This window comes from Crocodylus siamensis, chromosome 5 (assembly GCF_052110815.1).
Source record: "Crocodylus siamensis isolate JL-2025a chromosome 5, ASM5211081v1, whole genome shotgun sequence".
Taxonomy (NCBI): domain Eukaryota; kingdom Metazoa; phylum Chordata; order Crocodylia; family Crocodylidae; genus Crocodylus; species Crocodylus siamensis.
The window spans coordinates 134,322,790-134,349,471 of record NC_143399.1 but is presented as its reverse complement, the minus strand read 5'-3'; the positions used below and the strand labels follow the sequence as shown (position 1 = coordinate 134,349,471).

At 41.2% G+C, this 26,682-nt stretch overlaps 1 protein-coding gene across 3 annotated transcripts in view; it reads right to left on the bottom strand.

Moving 5' to 3' along the window:
- Nucleotides 1-26,682, bottom strand: part of CPNE4 (copine 4) — a 366,833-nt gene that overhangs the window by 113,009 nt on the left and 227,142 nt on the right. For all 3 annotated transcript variants that reach the window (XM_090046382.1, XM_090046384.1, XM_090046383.1), the window contains exons 6-7: nt 25,945-26,028; nt 24,253-24,342 (exon numbers count right to left, since the gene is read on the bottom strand). In XM_090046382.1, coding sequence (XP_089902508.1) covers nt 24,253-24,342; nt 25,945-26,028 — 174 coding nt within the window. The remainder of the gene's footprint in view (nt 1-24,252; nt 24,343-25,944; nt 26,029-26,682) is intronic.

Genomic DNA, 26,682 nt, shown 5'->3' with positions numbered 1-26,682 from the left:
GCCTTACAGTGAACATGTAAAAAAAAAAAAAAACAACCTATGCAAGCACAGTGAAATGAGGTCTCCATCTTTAAAACAACTGGTGAAAAGTAGGGCAGACAGTACATTTTCACAGTGCTCTTAGGTCTCTTGCTGTTTTTTGACTAAATGAAAGGGTAGTTTGGTACCATGCTGCGGCAACAGAACATTTTATGAAATTATACCAGAAGGACAGTATCACTTATAAAATAATGTAATTTTGTAGAAAAGGAGGGCCTACATAGTATATTTACAAAAAACACCAAGCAACATTTCAGCTTTGCAAGGAATATGCTGTAAAACAAACCCCCATGCTCTGACTCTTCCTTGTTCTATGCAATGCAAGGGGAAGTTTGTGATGAAATTAGTGGTAGAGAGAAGCAGCTTTACTTACACGGGGTGCATCTCTACATGAGATGCTTACTGTACAGTAGCATGCCAGTCAAAAACCATTCTAATAAGCTACTGAGTAGTATTATTAGGCTACTGCACAGTAACCATCACAAAAAAACCATGTAGCAGCGCTACTGCGCAGTAAATATAGTTACACATTCAGTTAATACTTCATTAAGGAGGTACTAAACTAAATGCTCGGAAACTACAGCACATTAATAAATGTGTAGACACATCCAGTGTCTTCTGGCAGAGATACACATATTGTATACTGCTGGGGGGTGGGGGCACGTTCTTTGAGACATACATTTGATCTGTGTCAAATTACACATTGAAGAACTGTTTTAGGCGTGGTAGCTTGTGAGTTTAGCACAGACATTTCTCTATCCTCTACTCATCAATTAAAAAAAAGGTTTTCTATTTATGTTACCTCTGCTGCGTGAAGACACAGAACATGCTGACTCCCAGATGACTTCTGGCTTCTATTGAACATTCAGAAGTGGCTTTTGCCAGCAACAAAAAAAAGTGCATAAGGATATAATGTACTAGCATAGTATTCTTTGCCAGCACAAAAGCAGTGTGCTTCACTTTCCTTCAGTTCTCTGAGGTATTATCTGAAGCTTCCTTAGAAGTCAGTAATCAGAGTCAGTTTCCCTAAAGGCTGGCTCCCAGCACTCTTCCCAATCTACTTTGATTAGTTATTTCAGGGCAATATGGCCTATCCCAAAGAAACCTTTTTGTGGCAAAATGGAAATTTGTTTCAAAGCAAAGGTCAGTTAACAGAATTTTAAGGATGATCAAAGAGTCGGTGCAGGCTCCAAAACAGAAAAATGGAATCTAAGACACAATCTCCCAGAAACAGAGGGCTGGGAAGACATTCTTCATCTGAATGGGCATTGGAGTACCTTGCTCATGGAAACCAGTGAGAACTCTACATGACAAAACACTTTTTTGCATATTATCTGACTCTCCATGTTTGTCATACACATTACTTTCCTGCTACCTGCACTTACCACATTAGAGCTCAGTTTACATAGGAGCAGTATGCTTTAGAAAGTAAAACTAGATACCAATGTTGAATAGGATCCCTCATTCTGGTGGCTGAATTTCATCACAGCATTGAAGTGCCAACACATTAACTAAAACAGAGAGTGACATTTTTAGAAAAATGTGAAGTTTTTAGCCGCAATTTCATTCTCAATAGCTTTATCCAGTTGAGAAATGAAGGTGTATATTGTGGTACCTTTGGGACATGGTGGGCTGCTGCCCTGGCACCCGGTCCCCACCCCCCATGCCAACTCTTTTGTGGGCTCTACCTACCAACTCTTTCCTGAGCCCACTTTACCTCCAGTCTCTTGCCTGCTATGACTTTGAAGTTATTTTGCTTGTTGTTGGGAGAGACAGTCCCTGGGGCCAGGAGTAACCTCTCTGGTTGCCCATGCCCGCACAGCCAAGCCAACCCCCCACCCCACACCTGGGGTCTCTGCTCTCCCTCGGGTGCTTCCCCTTTAAGAGAGTGCTCCCATAGGCTTCTGAGCACCTGTTGGCCTTCAGCTGTTGCAGCCTTGGCCCCCTTTTCTTGGACCCCTTCCTAGTAGTTTAGAACCTCAGCTCCCAGGTATTGGCCCTGCCTTGGTGGCAGCTCCTCCTGGGGTTCTAGTCTCACTATGCCAGTCTCAATCCCTCTGGGTTGGGGCTAGCTTCTGGCCTCTACAGCAGGGGAGTACCACCCCGGTTCCCCTCCTTGCAGCCTCCTCTGCCCCCGTAACCACAATCTGGTCCTCAAGTTCAAAATGGAACAAAACACAAGCTAGCTGCTTCACAAAAACATCTCCTTCCCTCAGGGTAAGTTGCCTGTACACCATATCACCCCAGCTCTCCTGGGTGGCTAGGGTGCCTGCCTGTCTATACCCAGCAGCCCCTCACTCCTTGCAGCTCTGCTCCCTGTTGCATCCAGGAGCTTCCCCTTGCATGATCTGAGACTGGGCATATATCCCCAAACCCAGCCTCCTTCCAAAATTGAGGCATGTGACCAGATCTTCTGCACCACAAGACCAGGTTGAGCTAATTGCCTCATTACCTGCCCGGCCTTTTTAGTCCTTGACTTAGTCCACATGGCCCACTACTCCTTGCTGCACTTTCTGGCCCCAGATTTCCTAACCTCTCAGGCCTTCCTGGTAACAGGTTAGGTGACATAACATGTCAAAGAGTACAGTGGTAGAGCACTAAAGGAATCTGGCTACAGATGCAAAAGTTTGAATTCAAGCCAATAAAAGCTCACCCCCCAGCACCCCATCAACACAGCTGTGAGTGGACACCTGGATATTTGAGCTGAGAGTCAAAGTCGGCTGGACATGATGCTAACCACACCACTCCCTTGTGCACAGTCAACAGCCAGGCTAGCTCTATGCACAACCTAGACTCAGGTGGATTTTTAACCTTTGAAACATATACCATATACAATGCACTCTCAAGCAGGAAGATTCTGAACACTGGATCTAGGAGCCTGGGGCTTCTGCAATTGGGGCACTGTGTTTTAATGTTTGTGCCCCAGTTTCCTCATCTGTAAAATGTCAGAATACAAGATCAGAAGGGGCTCCTAAGCCATTAAGTCTAGTCCTCTGTATTTGCATAATGACATCTACCCAAAGAATCATTTCAAATGCTCACACACCACTACAAGGTACAGTACTTGAAATGGCAACCCCCCTCAGGGAAAAACACATCCATCTTATCACACGAAAAAGCAAAGGAAACAAGACCAATGCCAATGTCCTGCCCCTGCAGTGACAGGGAAGTAGTTGGTTAATATGTGCTCAGAATGTGGATTTCTCATCTCACAGGCAACTCGCCAATCAATATTTAATTATTCAGATACAGTGGTACAGCACCAACAGGAGGGTCAGAAAGAGACCTATACCAGACTAGCCAAGAACCAGGTATTGCCACAACTTACCTGAGCGGTTTAACTGTCCTGAACTATATGTTACTGACATATGTCCCTCCTTTTTAGGATCACAGGAATCATAGGAAAGTAGGGCTTACAAGGTCATTTAGTTTAGCCCCCTGCTCAAGGCTGGATCATCCCTGACTAAATCATTCCAGTCAAGTGCCATCCACACTTGTCCTTGAAAATTCCCGAGGACGGAGATTCCACAACTTCTCTAGGTAGCTTGTTCCAATTCTTGATCACCCTCAAAGTCAGAAAGTTCCTCTTAATCTCTAACATAAATTTCCTTTCCTGGAGGTTGAGGACATTGATTTTAGTCCTGCCCTTATAGTCACAGGAGAAAACCCATCTCCATCTTTTTTATAATTGCCCTCCAGATCTGACTGTTATCAAATCTCTCCTCAGTTTTCTCTTCTCCAGACTAAATAACTCGAGCGCTTTCACTTTTCCCCATAAGTCTTGCTTCCCACACCCCTAAGCATTTTTGTCACTCTGTGCTAGACTCTCCAATCTGTCCACATTATTCTTAAGGCATGGGACCTGAAACTGGACACAGTACTCCACGTAAGACCTCACTAGTGCTGAAAAAAGAGGAAGAATTGCTTCCCTTGATTAGCAAGTTTATTTTGATCAGAAATTTTGACGTGATTTGAGAAGCTTTTCCTAATTAATGTTTTCTTGAAAACAGCATGTTTCTACAAACATGTTTAAATTTTGCTGAATCACCACTTTCCAACACAAAACATCTCATTTAAAAAGAAAAAACCTACTTGTAAGGCAGTGGTGTTCCTCATGTATGGTCAGACCATGTCCCAGAATCTAGCTGGTTCTAGCAAGCTCTCTACCACTGACCCATTGGATTTCCCTGGACCTTTCAAGGATAACACTATTACATGCTACCACTTACTGTATAGCATAAGTAATGTTGCTAACTCTCAGTGTCCTACCATCAATTTCAAGATATTTGATGGATTTTTAAAACCCCAACCCCAGGAATCATATGAATAATGCCAGACCTTAACATTCATTTAAAGAAATAGCAAGTTTCTAGTCTTCGTGTTTGTGGAGAAAAGCTTGACATGTGAATTCTGAAAGCCCCAAAGAAGCTAAAATGTATTTTTTTTAAAGATCTCATGTATAAATGTATTATTTTTTAAAGATTTTCAAGTAAGACTTGTAGATTCTTTGAGGTCTTAGTGGTGATTTTTTAATGTCAAGGATCAGCAGTACAATATAAGTAATATCTCTGTCTAGCCCTTAATTTCTCTATGCCTTGGCTCTATGGTCATCATAATATTCACTTACTTTGCATCATCTAATTCATTACAAAGTGCTTCAAAATTTTTGCTTGAAATGAGCTAAATAAATCCAGAATATGTAGTTTCACTGAGTATTGTGTCAAGGTGGCTTCTCCTGTTAAAATAGTGAAATAAGAGAATACATTAAATGAGTACCCTATAAAGCAGTACATTTTCGAACACTAACAAATTTGTCCTCACTTTTACTTCCCTAGCTTTTGACATTTAAGGCTGTTCTTCACAACAGACCAGTTCTGTGGCCCATGTACACCTAATAGATAAAAACTGATGAGAAGACACTGAAATCTTCTCCAAAGTGATGAATGATTATGAATCCTCATTTTTAAATAACTTAAATAGGAAGTGCCTACATTCTGGAAAATCAGGTCCCTTCAAAGAGTCTGAGGGTGGGCACAGATAAATAGTCACTTTTGAAAATACTGAGCAAAAGTCTCAAGTGTATTTCTGCCAAGAAATGGTTCTTAGAGCACTGACTGTGATTGTGATTGTGCTTATTTTTGTTTTATTTTCTCTCTATAGAGATGACTGGGAAAGATTTTCCTTAACATTTCCATTAGCCTTTGCTTTTTACATGTTTACGTCAGAAAATAATACATCCTGTCAGCATCTTTATATATATTAGTAATTGAAAAATGGTTAATTAATACACTACCATTTATAGAATGCATGTATGCCTTGAGTCAAACTACAGATTGGTAGTAAATGGTGTACTCATTTCCTAAGGACCATTCTTTAATATGATGGAGGAGTATAGTCAGTGATTTCAGCATGGACCTGGAGTCCAAGAATGCTTGAACTCTAACCCCAGTTTACATGTTTTTTATGGCTTGATTAAATAACTCCACATCCCAGTTTTGTGATTTGTACAATAGGCATAATAATACTGAAGCACTTCTCCAGGGTTTTGTGATACAAATGTAATGCTCGTAATTCACTTTGGAAATGAAAAGCAATATGTGAGGGTTAAGTATTATTAATCTCAACCCACACAGCCTTTGGAATCAGAACTGGGCAAGCGGAGGGGGCCCTATGGGGGGGGGGGCATGAACTGGGGTGACTGCCCCAGGCCTTGAGCTTTGGGGGGCCCTGCAGAGTAGGGTGGAGCAGTGGTGGCACAGAGCCGGGAAGAGCAGCAGCTCTGCATCCAGCCACTCGCTACCCCCTGCCACAAATGCCACTGCTGGCAGCGGCAGTGGCAGCTTCTTTGGGTCCAGAGCCCAGATCAGAGTGGGGGTGGAGGTATGGGCTGATTTGCCCTGGGCCCTACACCCTGCTCAGGTCAACTCTTGGCAGATCTTAAAATGTCTGAGCAGATATGACTGTAAAGACAACAAAGGGATGCTCAAATCTTGATTAGTAGGGGTGTGCAAAATGGGCCTTACTCAACTCAGATTTGGCCCAAATCAGGCACAGTGATTCAATTAGCTGATTTGGATCATTTTCCCTGATTCAATTTGGCCAAATCTGAATCTGAAGATTTGATACTGATTTGATGAATCAGCGATTCAGCAAAGCAGTGATTTGGCCATAGACACAGCTTTAAAAGTTTTTTCTACATACCTTGAGGTACCAGGCTTAGCTCATGAACACTGTGATGCTGGGACAGATGGAGCGTCCCACAGGAGCTTGGCCCCTCCTCTGCATCCCCCCCCCCCCCATATGCTCGGTGGCGAACCCAGAAGTGAACAGGAAGTACTTTTGGTCCACTTCTGGGTCTGCTGGGGAACATGCGGACCGGGATACGTTTATCCCACTAGAATGGAATTTCAACAGGAAATAATAAGAATCATAACTCTTTGTGTTCTTTACAGCTATTATTACCTTCCTTTATTCAACATTAAAACATTGAAGCCTGAACAGGAAATGTCACTAAGCAAAGATTCCCAGCATTGCAGTTTTACATGAAATATTGATTTTCAGGGCACAGAAGCTTTAGTCAGCTTCTTCAGCTTTTAGGAAATGGAAGAGGAGTAAGGAAAGACTTTTATCAAATTGCTCCTTGTAAATTCAAGTTCAATTAATTTAAAAATAAAAAACAGCTTGAGCACTCTGAATCAAAACATTGATGACCCTTAATGGAATTCACTAGTTATGCTCTTTCATTGTAAGAAAGAACAAGAGGAACACATGGATGTTCTCTGTAGAGAGATGCTTATACAATGATAAATCTTCAGTGTGAAGGTAGCATTTTACCACAAAACTAATGGCAGTATAAAGTATCCAATATACTCATAAAAGAACAAACTATTTTAAGATTCCCAAAATACAGAGAATGAGATATTTCATCCAGTAGTATCTTTAGTGGGAAAAAATAGTGATGTTTGGTTCTCACTTAGGGCCCTACCACAAGTTCAATTTACAGCTAGACAGAAACCGACTATAGAGCTCTTACACATTTCCAGACACTAACTTTGTAGCTGTTTGGCTCTTTTTATAGCTAGATGGATATTTGCATGGTGTGAAAATTATTTTGCATATATGGCCAGGCTAAATTTACTGCACAATTAAACAGTTAATTGCATGCTGATTACTTTACACATGTGGCCAGTCTAAATTTATTGCAGGATAAATTGGGTATTATATGTAATGTGTGGCAAGGTCCAGAACTCACAAAAGAGGGAAATCAGGATTTGTGATTCTCTAAGCCTAGGAATGAACTGTGTATTTGTCCTGGGGCAAGTCGTGCCTGTATGTGTTCCAGAACAGAAGTCTTGGGATTGAAATGGACACATTTCACTCTTCCAAATGGGGTTTGGTGAGCAGCTGAATGCACTGCCACTTTTCTACCACTGATTCAATGATGTAAGCCCAGGGCAACAGTTCAAATGCACTTTGCAATGTTCTGGGGTAAATTGTGAGCATTTCTTATCTATGAACCTTTTTAGGGTTTGTCTTGGGACAGCAGTCATGGATCTCTGAACAATCACATTTCTCTCAGGGAAAAATTGTTTCTCCCAGGGCAAATGCAATGTCTATTTGTAGCTTAAACATTCTCTCTTACAGGGTAGGTGGGATCATGTGCTTTATCATCCATAAGCATACATGTAGCATGCATGTATAGAGCCCATAGAGGGCCATAGCAACAAAGAATCAGAGGCTGAGCTACATTAGATCAGAAGCATACAGGCAGAAGCTGAGTGTACCAGAAGGGGTTTAGGGTATAGCCAGAAAAGCTGTGCAAATATTTGATTTTGTGGTTCATTGGGCAGGTCCAAAAAAACGGACCGTGCTTGATCAAAACAATTTCTTAAAAAGAATTATCAGCAAACTGAAAAATAATAATTTCATTTAATGTTCCAGTTTTTACAGATGAACTTGAAGTACATTTTGAAATGAAACACTTTTCATCTAAAATTGAAGCATTTGGATTTCTTAATGTTTTTAAGGACATTTTTTACTGAACAATTTTATAATGTTGACATGCATGCAAAATGTTTCAGTTCATACATCTCTGGTTTCTGTAGTTAAAAAGGGTTTGGTAAAAATGTTTGGCCAAACCATTTCAAACCTTAAACGGTATATTTATGTCAATTGTGGAAGGACTGTACTCTATCCCATGAGGGTGTCCTGCAGACAGACTGTAATTTTTAACATGCGAGAGAGGAGTACAGAAATGTACTGACAGAAATATAGGTATTTAGGGCACTGGGGAGCTGATATGGTAGGAATTTACTTCGGTTTTTTACAAACTTTTTTTCTGTACAGAGTATCAGATAGACATGTATGGCTCCCAGTGTTCGATCACTGTTTCACAATTTCAGTCACCATCATTAAACATGGGTGCATCTACACATGGCTGTATGGAGCCTTTGTACTGCGCTGTCATTTAGTACTTCCTTTTGGAAGTCCTAAAAGATAGTACAGTAACAGCTCATACTGCGCTGTGCCAGCTGCTCACAGTTATTTTTGGCCACTACATCACCATAGCAATGCGCTATAATGGGGGAGCGTGTTGCTACAGGGATGTAGTGGCAGCATCACAATTTTTGCCAATGGACGCCAGCTGTGTAGAGCATCTTGTGTAGAGGTGCAGTAAATATTGTATATATCACTAAGTAACAAAAACAATAGGTAATTCTAACACTTGAATTGTAAAGGTGCTCTGATACTTTAGTGCTCTGATACTTTAGTGCTCTGTAAATTCTTTGGAGGATGGATGGATTATAGTTAAAGGGGGTAATTTTCAGGTCACGGGATAACAGGCTCAAGAAGGGATATATAAATAGAAATAGGTGGCTGGAGGCAGCAACCTGGGAGCTAGCTATGGAGAGAAGTCCAGATAGCAGGACAGAAATTGGGAGCTGAGAGCTATACAGAGAAACCGTCTTCTTCTGGGAGGGACAACTAGCCAGAGACCTGTCAAAAGGTGGCACAGAGGCAATGTATATGCCCTGCAGGAAGATGGTTCATAGAAAACAACTCCAAGGAGACTTTTACTTTTATGACTCAGTAGGGACTGTCCTCCAGGGGCTGACTTGGGAACTCAAGGGCTTATCTTTCCTCCTAGGATATTTCCCTCATTTATTTTCTGGCAGACCTAATAAATTCATCCTTTGGTACTGCACTCAGCAAAGGCTGCTTGCTGCCTGTGTTCCACATATCTCCAACATCTAGAACCCCATAATTCATACCCTTCACAACTGTTCTACAAAGGAACAGCTACATCACAGGAACCTCAATCGTATAAATATGCGATTTGCCTTTAGGCAGGCATGAGATAAATAAGTGGTGGAATCAGGGCCCTCCAGAAGGCAGACAAGGTTGCTTAGAAGAAAGATCGGGCCCTTATTCCATAAGTATTTAATGCCGATCTGCCCAAGCACAGCAGCAAACTCCAGTACCTTTACTATACATACTGAATGCCGCATATACCCAGGCAATAGGAACAATTCAGTTATTTCTGTTACTAAAGGGGGCCTTCATCATGTATTAACATTATGAGATTTTTGTACTTGTCCTTTGTGGGTCACCTTAACACTATGCAGCATTACACGTTTAACAGTTCAAATGCTGTGAATAAACACAGCGTAAGCCACTTAGGTCATCGCTGTAAACGCTGAAGTGTTCAGAAGGTAATTAAAATTCGAATTCATGCTTTTTAAATCCTTTGTGCAACATTTACATATTCATGAATTTGTTCAAGGGGGCATATAGTGCATTCTGATGAGCAGTGTCATTGCATTTATACTTCAACCCATCTTTTTAAAGCAGCATCTGAAAATTTGTGAAACATTGCCTTAACCATCCTATTAATGAAGATCTCTGTCAAGATGACTTGAGGTATATTTCCTAAGCATGGGCTTGGGGATCTTCTTTGAGTTCCTTGTTATTCATAAATAGTCAATTGCAGTATTATAATGATAACAACAGAGAAATCTGCCAACAGATAAATTCTTTACTATCAGCTTATAACCAAATGAGAACCCATCATGGGCAATAGTTCTAGCAAAATTTCCAGTTTTTAATCCCAGTGTTGAAGACTTGGTGCCTTTATTATTTCAAGCAGGCTCAGTTTGATGTAGCAAAGTGTTTGGTTATAACCCTCCATTTAAGAGACAGATTTGTCTGTTGTGTTGGGTAAGATGCAGAGTTATGTTCTATTGGGAATATTATACAATAATGGCCCCTAGGATGCATAGGAGGGTGCAGTAAGCTTTTTAAATACCACTTCATTTTAAAGGAGTACCCTGTTAGGTTTTTATTTCAGGAACAGGTCATCACCAACCTGTTCAAGGTCGCTCACGGCCACAAGAAATTAAAAAGTTAAAAGCAAGGGGCGCCTATACACAAGCAGCAAGACTGCTCTGGGGATGCTGTAATTACAGTGAGTCAAAGCAAACTTGATTAATCCAAGACTCCAAACAGTCAATTAATTGAGTCTGCTGGCTTCAGTCTTGCGTATCAATGTCCCTGTGCTTCAAAATGGCAGTGGGGCTGCTTTAACTAAAGTTTGTTTGATAAGCTTTAGTTAAAGCACCCCCATCATCATTTATAAGTACAGGGATGCTGATACATGAGAAGCTCCGGGCAGGTTTTGAAATCCAGGGAGATGAGGGGGGAGGGCTGCGCTCTCCCATAATAGATGAGAGTCCCACATAAGACATGAGAACCCCCAACCTGCCTCACGCCTTTCAAAGCAGCTCAGGCGATGGCGGCAGCTCCCTCTGGCTGCTACCACCACAGACCTGCCCATCCCCCCAAGAGTCAGAGTGTAATTTGAACCCTGGCTCTGGGTGCTTTAATTAGAGTGGCTCTCAGAGCCACTTTAATTAAAGTACCTCCACCCTACACCCAGAGCACTTGTATAAACACCCAAAGGTGGTAGGGAGAACAAAGTGCTGTTTTGCCCACAGCATATTATCTTTTCAGTGATGTTGCCTGTGGCTCAAAAAAAGTTGGGGACCATGGCTATAAAATCAAGCTTTACAGATGTCTTTCTGAATATTTAAGTTCTGACACAAAGAAAATGTACCCCAATACTTCCAGAGTACTAGTAACACTAATTATCAATTTTCTTTAGTTATTTGCTCTAAATTTTTTTCAGGAAAAAGCAGTTTGGCAGTAGTTTGGCAGTAGTCTTATTCTGCCATTTTTCACATATCTCATTTAAAATGTCTATATATTTTTATTTCATTTTATTTTATTCTTCGTATCTGTATTCTTTTTCATTTTTAGTCTTCAAAGTATAGCTTCTTTCACACTGTAAATTGGTATGCTAACATATAAAACAGAATGATATGCTTCATGAAGATAATTTGGCAGCAGTTTTTGTATTATAGTACCAGAATTTCAAATTCTGTGTATGTATATAATTTTTTACAACATCTAAAACCAAATGTTTTCATAAAAAGCTTTCATAGTTGTAATTTTTTTTTTCAAATAAATCAACCCTCTCCTTAATTGTTTACATGCCAAATATTGCAAAACGTTCCTACTCTTTGGCTAGAAATAGACATTGCTGAATGAAGCAGATCAAATGTGCTATGATGTGTTGTGGTGGCAGTTGATCTGCTTCACTGGGCAAAATACAAGTTGCCCCTTGCACCCTTGATGGTACAGGACAAGGCGTGATGTGATCTCTCCACTTTCCCTACTCCGCTAGACCCACTCAGGCTTCCCCACAATTGCAGAGAAGCAGATCTGAATGAGCAGGGAAGGACTTTTCCATGCACAGCCACACGTGGGGCATAGAGTCTGCATGGGAAAGCACCACAGAGGTAAAAGATATCTGCTGCAATAAAGTAGCAGAATCTATCATCACTTTTTGTTGCGCCACCGATTTTCCTTTTATGTGGCACGACAAAGAGTACTGACATCTATTTGTTCAGCATTTGTGCTGCCATAAAAAAATTTATGGGGGCACAAATGAGATGTCAAGTAGTGTTTTTTTTCCACCCTCTGACAACCTGAAAAGTGAAATCAACTGGAAACTCATGATAAACAAAGAGAAATAGACTTTACTGATTGTCTCTAAGCTGAGATAAATATATTAAAAAATAAACAGTATGAAACATTAGTTGTATTTTATTATTCTTTCCATTTTAACAACACAAGATGTCATAAATAACAAAGGAATATTTATGACACACTGTTTGTAAGTGACAGATTTCCTTGAAGATTTATACAAAAACACACAAAAGCAAAGACACTGTTAATTAGGATTTCTTTGCCAAAGCATTCAGTTGATTTCATGGGTTTATGCTTACATCTTAATGATACTTTATTTTGATGAGAGTGAGGTTGGATTTATTATTATTTTTAATCCAGAATGGTAACATTTGTTTCAAAGTTTCAGTGGTAAAAAGCTGAGTAGGGATGGTAGGGAGAATGACAAGTTGTAGGCATTGGAAACACAGCAAACATAGCAAGAGCAAGAAAAATGTTTAGGTTTTCTAGTTCATCTCCCTACCCATGTGGGACTGGTCTTCATTACCAGTGCTTTGTAGAGTCTCATTTTATTGTTCCCAGGGATGGATCTTACCATTTTATCAGCTGCTGTGTTCACAAACTACTAGGCATCTCTGATTTGGATCACAGTCAGCAGCATTTATTGGAGTCTTTCTGTTCCATTTCAAAGGATGAAAGTTCACTTTCACTAAATGATTCATGGGAGGAGGGAGAACTAGAGAGAAATACCCAACAAACATTTCACATGTCAGGTGCTTTCACAGGAAAGCTGAGTAAGGTTGTATTTACTTGTCAAGAGATGCAAGTATGCATTCCAATGCAAGAAGAAAACCGAAGGGTTCAGAGTGAAAATAATGCACAAATTATTTGGAAGATTCTTTCTATCCCTTTCTGTCTCACAAAGGAACAAATGCAGAAACACTGTTTAGAGCCTCCTGGTCTAAACCAATAAAATCTCAAGGCATTATCATCATGCATTATATTTGTTATATATATATATATATATATATATATGTTCAGTTATTGCAGCCCCTGTGCACTTGTTTCACATGCAACAATATCTGCAACGACAGAAAGAGATTTCTTCATCCTCATACCAGTGCATCTGAAACAATGGGCTCTGGAAGAGAACTGAAAGAAAAGTTCCTTTCAGACAAAAACTGGGCTCAGGCCTGTCAGGTTCATCCAAGAAAAAAAGGCAAGGTTCCCATCTCTTATTTTCCTGTCAACTTCAGCCATGTGTACCAATTACTCTCCCCACCCTCTGCTACCATCATTATCAGCAATCTGAGCCATAGGAGATATGTAGATCATTTAAGTTTCTTTTTAGCTGTTATTTATTTGGTAGCCTCTCCCTTGCGTAAACCACATGCACCACAACTTATTACAATGACACTTGCCACTGAAATAGCCCTTTCATCTTCAAAGCACTTTATAAACATCAATTAACCCAAATCTAGACTATTAATTAATCTTACAACTAATTTCCTAGAAGTGCAGGAACTGTTAAATGAATTCCTAGTGAAATAAAAAATGGGAACTCTATCAGGCTCACTGCATGAGCAAGATTATCATGAATCAGCCTCTTCATTAAACTCCAGATTTTATTTTCCCTATAGCCATCTTTCTTTTTCGTGACTACAGGCAAGGAAGGAAGGGATGAGGGAGATATCTGAATGTTTGGGAACTGAGACATGATACAGAACACAAGAATGTTGTAAGTGATTCAGGAGACAGTGAGCTGCGGATCGCTGTAAACAGATGTACATTTAGGCAGGAAATGGTTTTCCTGTACCTTGGGAACTTTTTGATTTTGAAAAATTAAGTATGTGGTATCAGAATGGCTCTATGGCTTAGTGGCTAAAGCAGTGACTAGGAAAGCAGGGGACCTGTCTGCTTCTTTCAGAGCAGGATTTGAACTTAGTTTTTTCCTACATATCAGCTGGGTAACCAAACCAGAAGGTTGTGGAGTGCTTCTCACTGTCCCTCTAGTTATAACTGGAAATTTCACCACAGACCCAACAAAATTTTGTTGAAACCATTCATTTCACAGGAAAGCTTTCAGGTTTGATGAATCAACATTTTCCTGTGAACCCCATGTTGTTAAACCTGTCTTGTCAAAAAATTATCAACCAGCATTTTTTGATGGTCAAAATGAATAGCCTCCTTTTCCCACATCTTAGTACCTGCCTCTGCCCATTATGCCATGGAGTGACTCAAAGAAGAGGAAAGACCTTCTTGACATTATGCAACTAAAAAGGCATGTGGTAAACAAACTTTTGGCTCAAGTACCTGAATTTAATTGTTAGTTTTACTCAAGCCTTGACTACGCAGTAATTTTCAAACTACAGGAAACATCAAGCTACATACAGTAAGTTAATCATTCTCCAGCATTTGTACCATTTTCTAGTCTGGTGGCTGCTTCATGTCTGGATCCATCTATCCATCTTAGAAACTATGAGATGTTTTTGAATAGTCTTCAACCAGATTATAAAAATCTGTGTCCAAAATGAATTGCTAAGATTAATTAACGAAGGACACAAGCGTATTAAAAACCAAGTGCCATGTTACAGTTTAGCCATGTCAGAAAATGGGATGATTCCCCATAATCAAGGCAGAAGTCATGAAAAGGTCTAAATGCATTTCTAATTGATAGTCATATAGTAATCCTGTAACTCTAGGTGTATAGTGAAGCCAAGGGGGAATACACAAAGAAAGAAAAAACATTTAAGAAAGCTGGAATTATAACAGTTATAAACTTGTGTTCTGCAACTTTTTCATAAGGTCTCCCAAAGGTAACTCTCAACAGATATGGATTTTACAATGTTTTCCCCTTCCATTTCTCTACAGTCCTCAAAATAAACAGATCATCCTCTGATAGAGTTGAAGAACGAATCTTTCTCTTATTAATGATACTTAAATATGTGAATAGTCCTACTGACTTCTGTCAAGTATCTTTTGCACATGATTTCCAATGTCAAACACATATGTAGATACCACCACATTCCAATCCTAATGGTAGGAAATATATTGTGTTCACTTTGACCAGTCTGGAGAAATCTTAGCTTACATTATCAATAAACAGTTTATATCACAAATAAATTTCCCTGAAAATTCATAAAACTACCTTATTGGAATTAGAAGTTAAATAAAAACTATTGAGCAAAAAATTGCCCTCTTCCCCAAGAATTGCTTTGTTATTTCAAAGTTTTTTAGAAAACTCTTTGATCTAATGCCAAAGAATAGTTACTATTTAAAAAAATAAAACAGAAAAGTTTTGAGAGTAACTTCACAATAGAACTAAAATTGGTTTTCATTCTCTTTATTTAAGATTTCTTCACTAGAATTACTTCATTTGTGTCAATGAAATTAATATTGGGATTATCTGTGCCCTTAATCAGGTATAACTGAAGCATACATTTAAGTCAGGGGTGTGCAATTATTTTGGCTGAAGGGCTGCTTAATGAGTTTTGGTGAGCTGTTGAGGGCCACAAGGGAGGCCTTACCCCCTCACAAATGCCCCGCACCCTGGTCACCATCTTGGGACTGGAAGTCCTGATCTTTGCCACCCAAAGTCCCTCTTCCTCTGACAGTACTCTTTCTGGGAAGGGGGTTTGTCATCTTAGATCCGTGAAAATAAAATTATATACTAAAAATCAAAGATCCATAATACATATTTTAACCTTATTTAAAAAAATATTTTTGTTTTGATTTGTGTGCATTTGCTCTGTATATATAGAGATGATTGCATAATCGCTCAAAATGAAGTCCTACTCTTGTATATTGGGGGGTGGAAGGGTGTGGTGGTTGTGGGGAGCTGTGTGTGTGGATGTCAGCTGTGGGGTGAGTGTGGATGTGGGTGGGTGGATATGGGGGGTTTGTGGGGATGTGTGGGTGTATGGAGGGGGAGGGTGCTATTTATGTGGATTCGTGTGTGTTGTGGGGTGTGTATGGGTAGCAGTGAGCAGGGCTCCCCCAAGAGGCATGCAGGTGTGTGACTGTGCTTGGGAAAGGGTGTGGTTGTGGGGTTTTCAGGGAAGGGTTTGTGGGTATGGTGGGTTGTGCATGGGAGCCCCCCATATGCACTCCCTGAGCTGGTCAGTTCCTGCTCCTGCCCTGCAACAACCTGGAGCCCATGCCCCCGAAGCACTTCCTCACCACCACCAACAGCTGGGGAGGGGGCCGCAGGAAGACGAGGAGACACCACCCGAGCAAGACAGGTGACAAATGCAAGGAGTGCCCAGGTAAGAAACAGGGGTTCAGACAGTCTCCCAAATAGAGGGGTGGCACACACAGCTAGGCAAGGCCTTAAATGCCTATATACCAATGCTTGTAGTATGGGGAACAAACAGGAGGAACTCACCCTCAGAATAGCCAGTTCAGACCCAGACATAATAAGGCTTACAGAAATGTGGTGGGATTCATCCCACGACTGGGCAGTTAGCATTAGGGGCTATAGGCTTTACAGGCAGGATAGAGAAGGAAGGAAGTGGGGGTGTGGCGCTCTATGTCAAAGAGCAATACACATCCTCTGCCAGCAGAATGGGGTCAGAGGAAGGGCAGGCTGAAGTGCTCTGGGTCAAGATACAAGGGGGCTGTGGGGAGAGGGATCTAACGGTGGGGGTCTACTACAGACCCCTCAACCAAGGGGATGAGCTGGACCAGAAATTTTCAGGCCAGCTTAAGGTAAAGGATGTAGTTGTCATGGGTGATTTAAATTACCCAGACATCTGCTGGGAGGAACAGTCAGCCAGGTTGGACCATCCCAGGAGGTTCCTGGCTGAGATACAGGACCTCCACTTAATTCAGGAGGTGCACAGTCCCACCAGAGGAAATGCCCTGTTGGACCTGGTCCTGGCCACGGGTGATGACCTGGTAAGGGGCCTCCAGGTTCTTGACCATCTGGGTGATAGCGATCATCGCTTGCTGGAATTCACCATCCAGTGAAGGGTGTCAAGGGCCTGCAGCAAGGCGGTAGCCCTAGACTTCAAGACGGCCAACTTCAACGAGTTGAGATTAGTGGGAGAGGCGCTGGGGTTCTCGAGAGCAGGGGAACTCAGTGCCCATGATGAGTGGTCATTTCTTAAGGAGACGATATTCAGGCCTCAAGAAGCAAAGGGGGCAAGAGTGCCTGAAAGCCCACCTGGCTCACCAGGGCGTCCGGGAATGCCTGATTGCCAAAAAGGCAGCATACAACCAGTGGAAGAAGGGGGTTCTCTCCAGAGAGGAGTATACCTCCTCTGCTCGGGCCTGTAGGGGGGCTGTCAGGAAAGCTAACGCGGACATAATGCTGGGACTAGCGTCCAAGATCAAGGATAATAAAAAGTCCTTTTTCAAATATATAGGGAGGATGAAGAAAGCACTGGGAAATGTGGAGCCCCTGCAAGATCCTCTGGGCAATCTGGCAGTTGCGCCAGAGGAGAAACCAGACCTCTTTAACCAATTCTTCACCTCCATTTTCTTGTGCAGGGACCGGGACTTCCACACGGTGATGCAAGACGGACTTGAGGGGAACCCCTCCAGACCTCAGGTTGGGGAGGACTGAGTTAGAGAGCTTCTGGAGGGGCTGGATGTGTTCAAATCAGTGGGTCCAGATGCTCTTCACCCCAAGGTGTTGAGGGAGCTAGCAGGGGTTATTGCAGGGCCCTTGGCATGGCTTTACGAGTGCTCCTGGTGCTTGGGCCAGGTGCCGGATAATTGGAAGATAGCCAACATGGTCCTCATCTTTAAAAGAGGGAGGACCCGGGCAACTATAGGCCCGTCAGTCTTACCTCAATCCTAGGGAAACTCTTTGAGAAGATCATCAAGGAGCACATCTGCAATGGGCGGCTCCAGAGATGATGCTCAGGGGCAACCAGTATGGTTTCATTAGGGGCAGGTCATGTCAGACCAACCTGATTGCCTTTTGTGATCAGGTCACAAAAGCATTGGATGCAGGTGTCGCCATGGACATAGTCTTTCTGGACTTCAGCAAGGCCTTCGACACCGTCTCCCACCCCATCCTCATGAAAAAATTGGGTGACTGTGGCATTGATGCCTACACAGTCAGATGGATTGCAGATTGGCTCATGGGTCGTACTCAGAGGGTGGTGGTGGACGGGTCATATTCGACCTGGGGAGAAGTGGGCAGCAGAGTCCCCCAGGGCTCGGTCCTTGGGCCCGTGCTGTTCAATTTCTTTATCAGCGATTTGGACAACAGGGTGAAACGCACCTTGTTTAAATACGCTGATGATACCAAAATTTGGGGTGAGGTGAGCACACTAGTAGGGAGGGAAAGACTGCAGCAAGACCTGGATAGGTTATGGGGGTGAGCTAACAAAAACAGGGTGCGCTTCAACACTGACAAGTGCAGGGTGCTGTACTTGGGCAGTAGTAACCAGCAGCACACTTATAAGATGGGAAACTCCCTTCTTGAGAGCATGGAGGCAGAAAGGGATCTTGGAGTCATTACTGACTCCAAGATGAACATGGGCTGACAATGCGAGGTCACGGTTGGCAGGGCTAACTGGACCTTGTTGTACATCCACAGGTGCATATCAGGTAGGGCCAAGGAGGTGATCTTCCCCCTCTATGCAACACTGGTCAGGCCACAGCTGGAGTACTGTGTCCAGTTCTGTGCACCCCATTTCAGGAGGGATGTGGACAACATTGAGAGGGTCCAGAGGAGGGCCACCCACATGACCCAGGGAAAACCGGGGCAGACCCTACAATGAGAGACTGCAGGACCTGAACCTGTTCAGCCTTCACAAGAGAAGGCTGAGGGGGAACCTGGTGACTGTCTATAAACTCACTAGGGGGGACCAGAAGGGTTTGGGAGAGACCTTGTTTCCCCTAGCGCCCCCCGGGGTAACAAGGAATAACGGTCACAAGTTGTTGGAGAGTAGATTTAGATTAGACATCCATAAGAACTACTTCACAGTCAGGGTGGCTAGGATCTGGAACTAACTTCCAAGGGAAGTGGTGCTGGCTCCTACCCTGGGGGTCTTTAAGAAGAGGCTTGATGCCTACTTGGCTGGAGTCATTTGAGCCCAGTTTTTCTGCTGCGGGGGGGTCGGACTTGAAGATCTCTACAAGGTCCCTTCTGACCCTACTTCTATGATTCTATGAACACTGCCCTGCGCCTGCTTCGTACAGCCCAGCCATAGCATGTCCTGCCACTCCCTGGGCACACAGCGGGGTTGGGGCGGCTCCTTTCACTGGCACCACCCTGCAGTACTAGCATGGACCTGCGCGCGGAGTGGATCTGGTCCATGGGCTGTATTTTGCCTACCCCTGATTTAGGTGAATAATCTATAACCCTTGCTAGGAAAACAACTCTAGATTACCGTGCAGTTCTAATTCTTGTTGTGAGTTTGGATTTATATGGAATTAAAAAACAAAACAAAACAAACAATAAATGTATATTCTTTTCAGGACAGGCATGAAATTCATAAATTTATTTTTAATTGCCTTTTCAACTTGCTTGCACTTTGCTTTTTACCACCTGGTGTTCAAAAATCCTGCACAAATATTATTGCTGTTCACTATACACCATGTCTTATTGCATTAGCAGTCAGAATACTATGTGACAGCTAAGCCACAAAAGAGTAAAAGCACTAATGGATTTGTCAGAATGTATTACTTATTGCTTGTCACTTAAGCTTTACTTTTAGCTTTCTTCATAGGTTCCACTGGGTTAAGTTCACCACTGGCTGCTTTCAGAGATTCTGAGTGTTTATTGAAGGATTAGATTTTATAAAACACTTGCATTAGCAGGACTGTAGTCACGTATTGAAGGTCACTGTAAGCTTACTGATCTAGAAAACATTCTAGTTATAAGAGAAACATCAAAACAATTATTCGTGTTGCTTCACATGGTCAGTGGATTTCTGGGGCCTTTTAAAAAAGAATATTTGTAGTGATCCAAAGAGATCCACATAGTTTTCTATATCTACTTGTGAGCAATCAGAAAGATTTAGGTTATGCTAAGAAAGCAAAAACATAAAAAAGGAAATGTCCAGAAAATCTATAGAAAACATAGCCTAAAACGTGACTACAATGCACATCTTATAAAACGGATTCCGATTAAAGTAATATTCTGATATTATTGCCAATATTGGGTATTACTTGAATGTGTATAACAATAAAATCTTCATTTCTAAGGAAAAACAAATTATGGAATCTCCGGTTTAAATATTGTAAGGCAATGGCTATAGGACAGGGGCAGGCAATTATTTGGGCAAAGGGCCGCTTACTGAGTTTTGGCAAGCCATCGAGGGCTGCGTGACAGGCAGCCGGGGCAGATGAATATTAATTTTCTAAATTTTTAGGGGCCCTGTGGGCTGGATAGAATGGCTTCATAGGCCACATCCGGCCCCCGGGCTGCATTTTGCCAACACCTGCCATATGATATATCAGCATAAGCCAGACAGATGAGGTCATGTATATTACTAATTTAAACCAAATATAAATAACTCTCTCCCACTTGGATAATAAGAATCAACCATATAAGATTTGCATATAGTCAGGGATGACTTTTCAAACAAAATAGTAGTGATGTCTCACAGTGCAGAGGGGTTTCAGAAGCAAAAATGCCAGGAAAAATGGGAAGGTTTGTCCTTATCTCTGCATGGATATTTCACATACTTCTTTTTTCTCCTGGGTTCTTTTGCTTGTCTATCTTTTTCTCCCAGTTTCTGCATTTGTACCTCTTCAGAGCGCTCAGTGAATTCTACAACATGTGTGTTCTCCATACAGCATTTTTGTACTATGCAGCATGTTTTCCCTACTCTTTGAGTACACTGATCTTTCTACAGTATCTATGTAGCAATTTATTACTAAATCTTGTAACTGACATCACTGGATGGTAAGGAAATTGCTTTTCAGCTTGTGTAATGAATGGGCTTCTAGAACAGAAGAAACTTAATCTGTTGTAAAGGATGGAAAAGGGACTGGCAGAAGACCCTTTGACATGCAATACCAGTCCCCCAAAATCTGCATTTAATGTGAAAAGTTTCATGACAAGATAACAGTCATGATCAGGTCAAAATCTGTGTGCCAAAATTCCACCATGTAGATGACCTTCAGTGTGACAGCCTGCTAGTTTCTAGGATAAGTGTTCTCAAAAGAATCATGTTCTCATGCAGGCTTATAAACAAATATTAACATGAACTGAGCCTCTTATATGTTAGGAAGGAAACTTGCCAACTTTGGCTCAAAGAAGCCTGTTGTCCCTGGCAATGTACATACAAATATAAAGTAGTACAGGAACCAAAGGGAATTACATCCCTTAAGTTTGATGAGCTGAGATCTGAATGCCTGTGAAGATGAGCTCAGTAGTTTCGTAAATCTAATACGCCACTTACATAAAAATCATGTGGGAGTACTAATTGTAATAACAATGTAATACAGTTTTTGCAAGGCATCCTGAGAGAAATAAAAATAACCGCCCTCTGCAGCATAGCTAAATAAAACAAAGCAAAATAACAGAGTCTCCACAGGGACCCAAATTAACAGACTTTGAAAAAGAAATTGGTAGAAGACTTTTAAGGGAGGCTCTACTTGCTGGTTGCTTTAATCTTAATAACTCTGCACATCTTATCTTTTTAAACATGGCATGTCTTTCGAGAAAGGAAGTTTCAAAAGCTGTTTTGAATACAAGGCTTGTCAAGGACAAACTGTATTGTTTTATTGTTGGGGTTTTGTTTTGTTTTGTTTTTGGCGGGGTGGGGTGGGGCTTGTAACTTTAATCCCTGGTCTTCATAACAGAAGTCAAACTGCTAATCTCAGTACACAGGATTTCAGTGGCAGAGTTGAAAGATCCAAACATTCAGTACACCAATCAGGCTATAGAAGCCCACAGGGTGAGTTACATAAGCTGCTTGGCCAAAGGAGAGAGGGTCTAAAGAACGGTTACAATGTGTCTATTGCTAGCAATGTCCATTTCCCTTAGTCAGGTTGACATTGATCAACATCCTCCCCCTCCCTTTTAAACTTTTCTGTGTCTTTGTTTAGCAATGCCTTTCAAAGTGACATCCAGTCTTATATAATTCTGAACATTATACAATGGTCTGACAATCCTGGCATGGAAACAGCTAAAATATGTTAAACACTTTGTATTTCATATTGCACAGAGAATGTTTTCAGTGCTTAGCAGGAAAATATTACTTTATGCTTTTAAAAATATGAAACAGGATTTAGAGTATTCTCTTCATAAACAGTGTAGTCTGTATGGAGGCTTACGGCTGAAAGCTTAGTCAACATACAATGCAAAACAAAAGTTCACGTAGCAGAACAAAACCCCTCCCATGGTCTTTCCAAGCATCCCTGGACCAAACTGAAAGCAAATGGAATAATAATAATTTTAGAAGTATTACAAAGCAGTGGTCCACCACCTATCTAAGGCATTAATGGGCTTAAATTTTATAGAAGCTTCAACCTCACAGTCATAGGTGGTGGGAGAAAATATTATTGGAGGGGGCTGAGTAATACTTAAAAGATAATTCTATGGTGCTGCTTTTGGGTGGGGGGGGGGCTGGGGGTGCGGTGCAGGGTAAAATACAGGGGGCAGTGCAAGGCGTGCCTTCCTGACTCCTGCCCTTCCCTCCTGCAGGGCTTTTGGGCTGGAGTGCACTAGTGCTGTAGACAGTGGCAGAGGAGTACATGGCAGGGGTGCTGGGCACAGAGCTGCAGCAGCAAGGCATAACACTGGAGCAGTAGAGCCACACAGAGCTGAGCGCACATGGGGTGCTGGCCTGGATGCGTGCTGAGTAGTGCTGGGCACTGCAGGACAGTGGCACCGTGGTGCTGCTGTTGTCATCAGCTGCAGCAAAATCAGTTTGGGGGGGGCTAAGCCCCGTTAGCCCTGGCCTTCCACTGCCTATGCTCACAGTATTTTTATACTTGCACTTAATTGCTGGTACAAACCCTACTATTTAGATATCTTTTTAAAATATCTGATTTGCAGACACAGGAAGTACTTACATATTGAAATGTTAAGATTGGTGTCTTCATTTTCATACACAAATAGTACAAAAGATACACAGCCTCCCCCACCAATCAGTTTTTTTATGTCAATAGATGTATAAATATATCCTCTTGGTTCTCTCTACACCCATCTAATTGTTCTTGCAGTATGTCCTTCAGTCAAACCTCCTCAACTTCTTCTCCTTTCACCTTTTTGTAGAGTTCCCTTGGTCCCTCCTTTTTTTGGCCATCTACATCTTATCTCAGAGTAATCTTACCCACGAATTCAAATGAAACTACCATGTCCATGCTGATCACTCTCAGATCTAACCGACTAATATGGACCTTTCTCCTTCTCTCTAAAATAAACTCTTGGCCTGATTTTGACATCACAAGTGTACTGAATCTCAAGCTAAAACAGTTATTAATCTTCCTGCCTGAACCCTAGCCCACTGCCTCTAATTTCAACCATCCGGGATTCAGAGAACAGCTCTTGTTAGACTGATTTTCATGCCAATGGCCCCAGTTCAAAGCACTTAAAGATGTCAGACATAACACATATATAAAAGACAACCCTCAAAGTACATAGTAGTTAAAACCGGTGTTTATGTGATTTACTGAGATCGAGGAGTATTGATGCACATGCCATTATTTCTTCTTCCAAGACAGAAAAACTACACCAAAGCTTTCTAACATATAGGATTAAATATGCTAGAAAGCTTTGGTTTAGATACTTACATAAGTAATCTGATTTTCAGGTGCTAACTCTCTACAATGGTCATTAACTTTTATTGTCATTCAAGTGACTATTGATGGTTCCTGAACAGTTCTTGCTCTCTTTAGAAGCTCTACCTTGCTGTATAATACAGAATAAGTTGTTTATAAACATCACTATAAACCCTACATGTACTAGGTTTTAATGAATTCATTCACAGATATTTAATCTAAAAATGATATTTATAAAAGATGCAACCTATATGAAGCATTTTAATTCTATTGATTTAAGTGAGATTATTTTCAGAGACCTCAGAATATCAGGTGCTATGACTGGAAAAACAACTTGAAATACCACTGCAGTGTACCTTTAATTTGAGTAACGTAATCCAGCTGTGTTTGTGTCAAATGAGAGGACATTGCAAAGCCGTGATCTTTCATTTAAAACCAGAAGATTAAATTGTTCAATAATATAAAACTGTTCAGAAGTATAGATGGGCCTCTGACCTTTAGTCTGCGATCCTGATCTCCACTGCACAGAGAATTTACAGACACTTTAAAAGATTTCCAGGCTGGATTTAAGTTATTCATCACAACCTGAAAATGAAAAGAGAGAAAGGAAAATGCTTTGACATTTGCACATTTTAAAATAAAATGCTAAAACAATAGCCATGACTTTTAATAAAGTAGATTAATCAGAAAGAGAAAAATGTGTCTAGTGGCTAAATCTTTAATCTAGCATATTAAATACTGGTAACATTTTTCAGCAAGCCATTAGACAAGCAAAGGCAATTCTACTTAATGAAATCTTTTGTATACCTACTGTCACCCTTTGACAGTAGTCTGTGATAACATATATAGAAACTGAGGCCTTGTCCTCAGGTTGGTTATGTCCCTGGGAATTATCCAACTGACTTCAACAGGTTTTGGATCCGGTCCATAAAAAGCAACATCATCTTGAGCTAACTAAAAACTCTGTTCATTAACACCCTTAAAGCCATTTGAAGTTTAAAACAAGTGCCCTTTGACTAATACAAAGTACACTCTGTGGCCACTGGTGACCCCAACAGGTGCAAATAAGTGGGACAGGATTTAGTTTCAGGTAACTAGCTGATTGTAGTAAGGTCTTCTGCAGTTCTACTGTGTAAAGAAAGAAAATAGTTTGCATAACATATTCCTGTTAAGTGTCCTCCAACTGGTATTGGGCTATGTCCCTAGAGACATATCTAGGGAAGAGAAAACCTTATTAATAAACTAGTGTACATCACTGAGCTGTTCAGGATCTGAGAATAAAATATATTAAGGAAGCTGGTGTTTTCTGCAACTCAGCACAAATCTGACTAATTCAGATGAAGGCAGTATCACCGCTATCCTTAAGAATGTCTGGATTTTTATGCAGGCTTAGTCCTTTAGACCAATTTATTAACTGCATTTTAAACGGTGCTAATAAAAGAACTGCTGCCACATACTGAAAATGTTATGAAAATATACAGCATTCAACTGTCATTGAGAGTATACGGATATGAACTTTTAGCTAGAAGTACATATTTTTGTCTGCCTAAATAGAAGAGAGCAACCTTTTGTAATCAAGTAAATGGCAAGAAGCAAAATACACACCCGCTCAAAGACTCTCAGCAGCTCCCACTCTAACCTGTCACCTGCAGCTTCATGTACACTGGTTGCTAGGACCACAGGGTCCATGTAACTTTGGAACATGATGCAAACCAAATAAAGCAGGCAGATTACAAATGAAGAAATGTACAAAACCTCACGACCACCACCAAACGGGGACGAAGAACAGGCACAAAAGAGCTCAAGGGGGCTCAATGGAGCTGTGAAATAATATGGCATTGCATACAGCTTGTCTGAGTACAGCAGCACTTTTTTAATACATTGACCATCAAATGCAATTAGGAACTGTTAGTTGAATTAATGCTGCATTTCAAATGGCATAACAAATTCCCCTCTTGGTACTGTAATCAATACTTACATTAGCATACACCAGGAGGGAGAGAAGTATTCAAATGTGGGCACATGCTAAGGTCCTCTGAAATGTAGAAATATAGACCCAGATCCTTGGAGGCAGTTAGGTGCCTATCAGTAGAAGGCATCTAAACAGCTATGAAGATCAGCATCATAAACTATTTCTTTCTATACCCCAGTTATGACCCTGGAAAGTGACAACAGCTCGTTTCTTACCTCAGTTCTATGAACAAGCTGCTGGGTTGCATCATCATTCATCCGGAAAATTTCCAGAAATGGATCAGATTTGCTGAAAAAATCCTAAAAATATACAGAGTAATTACTCTGGAGATTCATTAGATATTATCCATATCATACCCCTGCTTCCCTGCTAATGAAATGCTAATTCTGAATTTGTAAGGCTCTCCCAATCCATAAGCAATATTAGTTTCACAAAGATCTTCAAAACGTTTCTGTTGGTTTCAATTTGACTATTGTTGTATTTCTCAAATTGGGGTACCTTGTGGATGCACAGTGGACTTCTGGAGGGTAAGGAAAGCAAAAAATGGGAAAGGAAAAAAAAAAAAAAGGAAAGATTAAATATAAATGGAAGAAAATAAAAACCCCCAAACAACTCTCTTTGGTTGCCAGAAAGGATAACAAAGGCAAACAGCAGCATGACAAACTTAAGGAAGTGTTCATGGTTCAAAAATGTTTGAGAACCGGCGTAATAATGGTAGTGGGTACTGTGTACTCTTTTGCTTTTTCTGATAATTCCCACTCCTCCCCATCCCCCAACTTGAATATCTACACTCTGTATGTGGCAGGCAGACTACCAAGCTAAATGGATTACTCTTTCATTACCAGTTTTATTTTACTGGGAACTTTGAACCAGATTTTGGTGGCATTACATCAAGAGCCATGGGACAGATGTCCTGTTTGAAGAACTGCAAGCGCTTTTGGAAGACTGCAAAC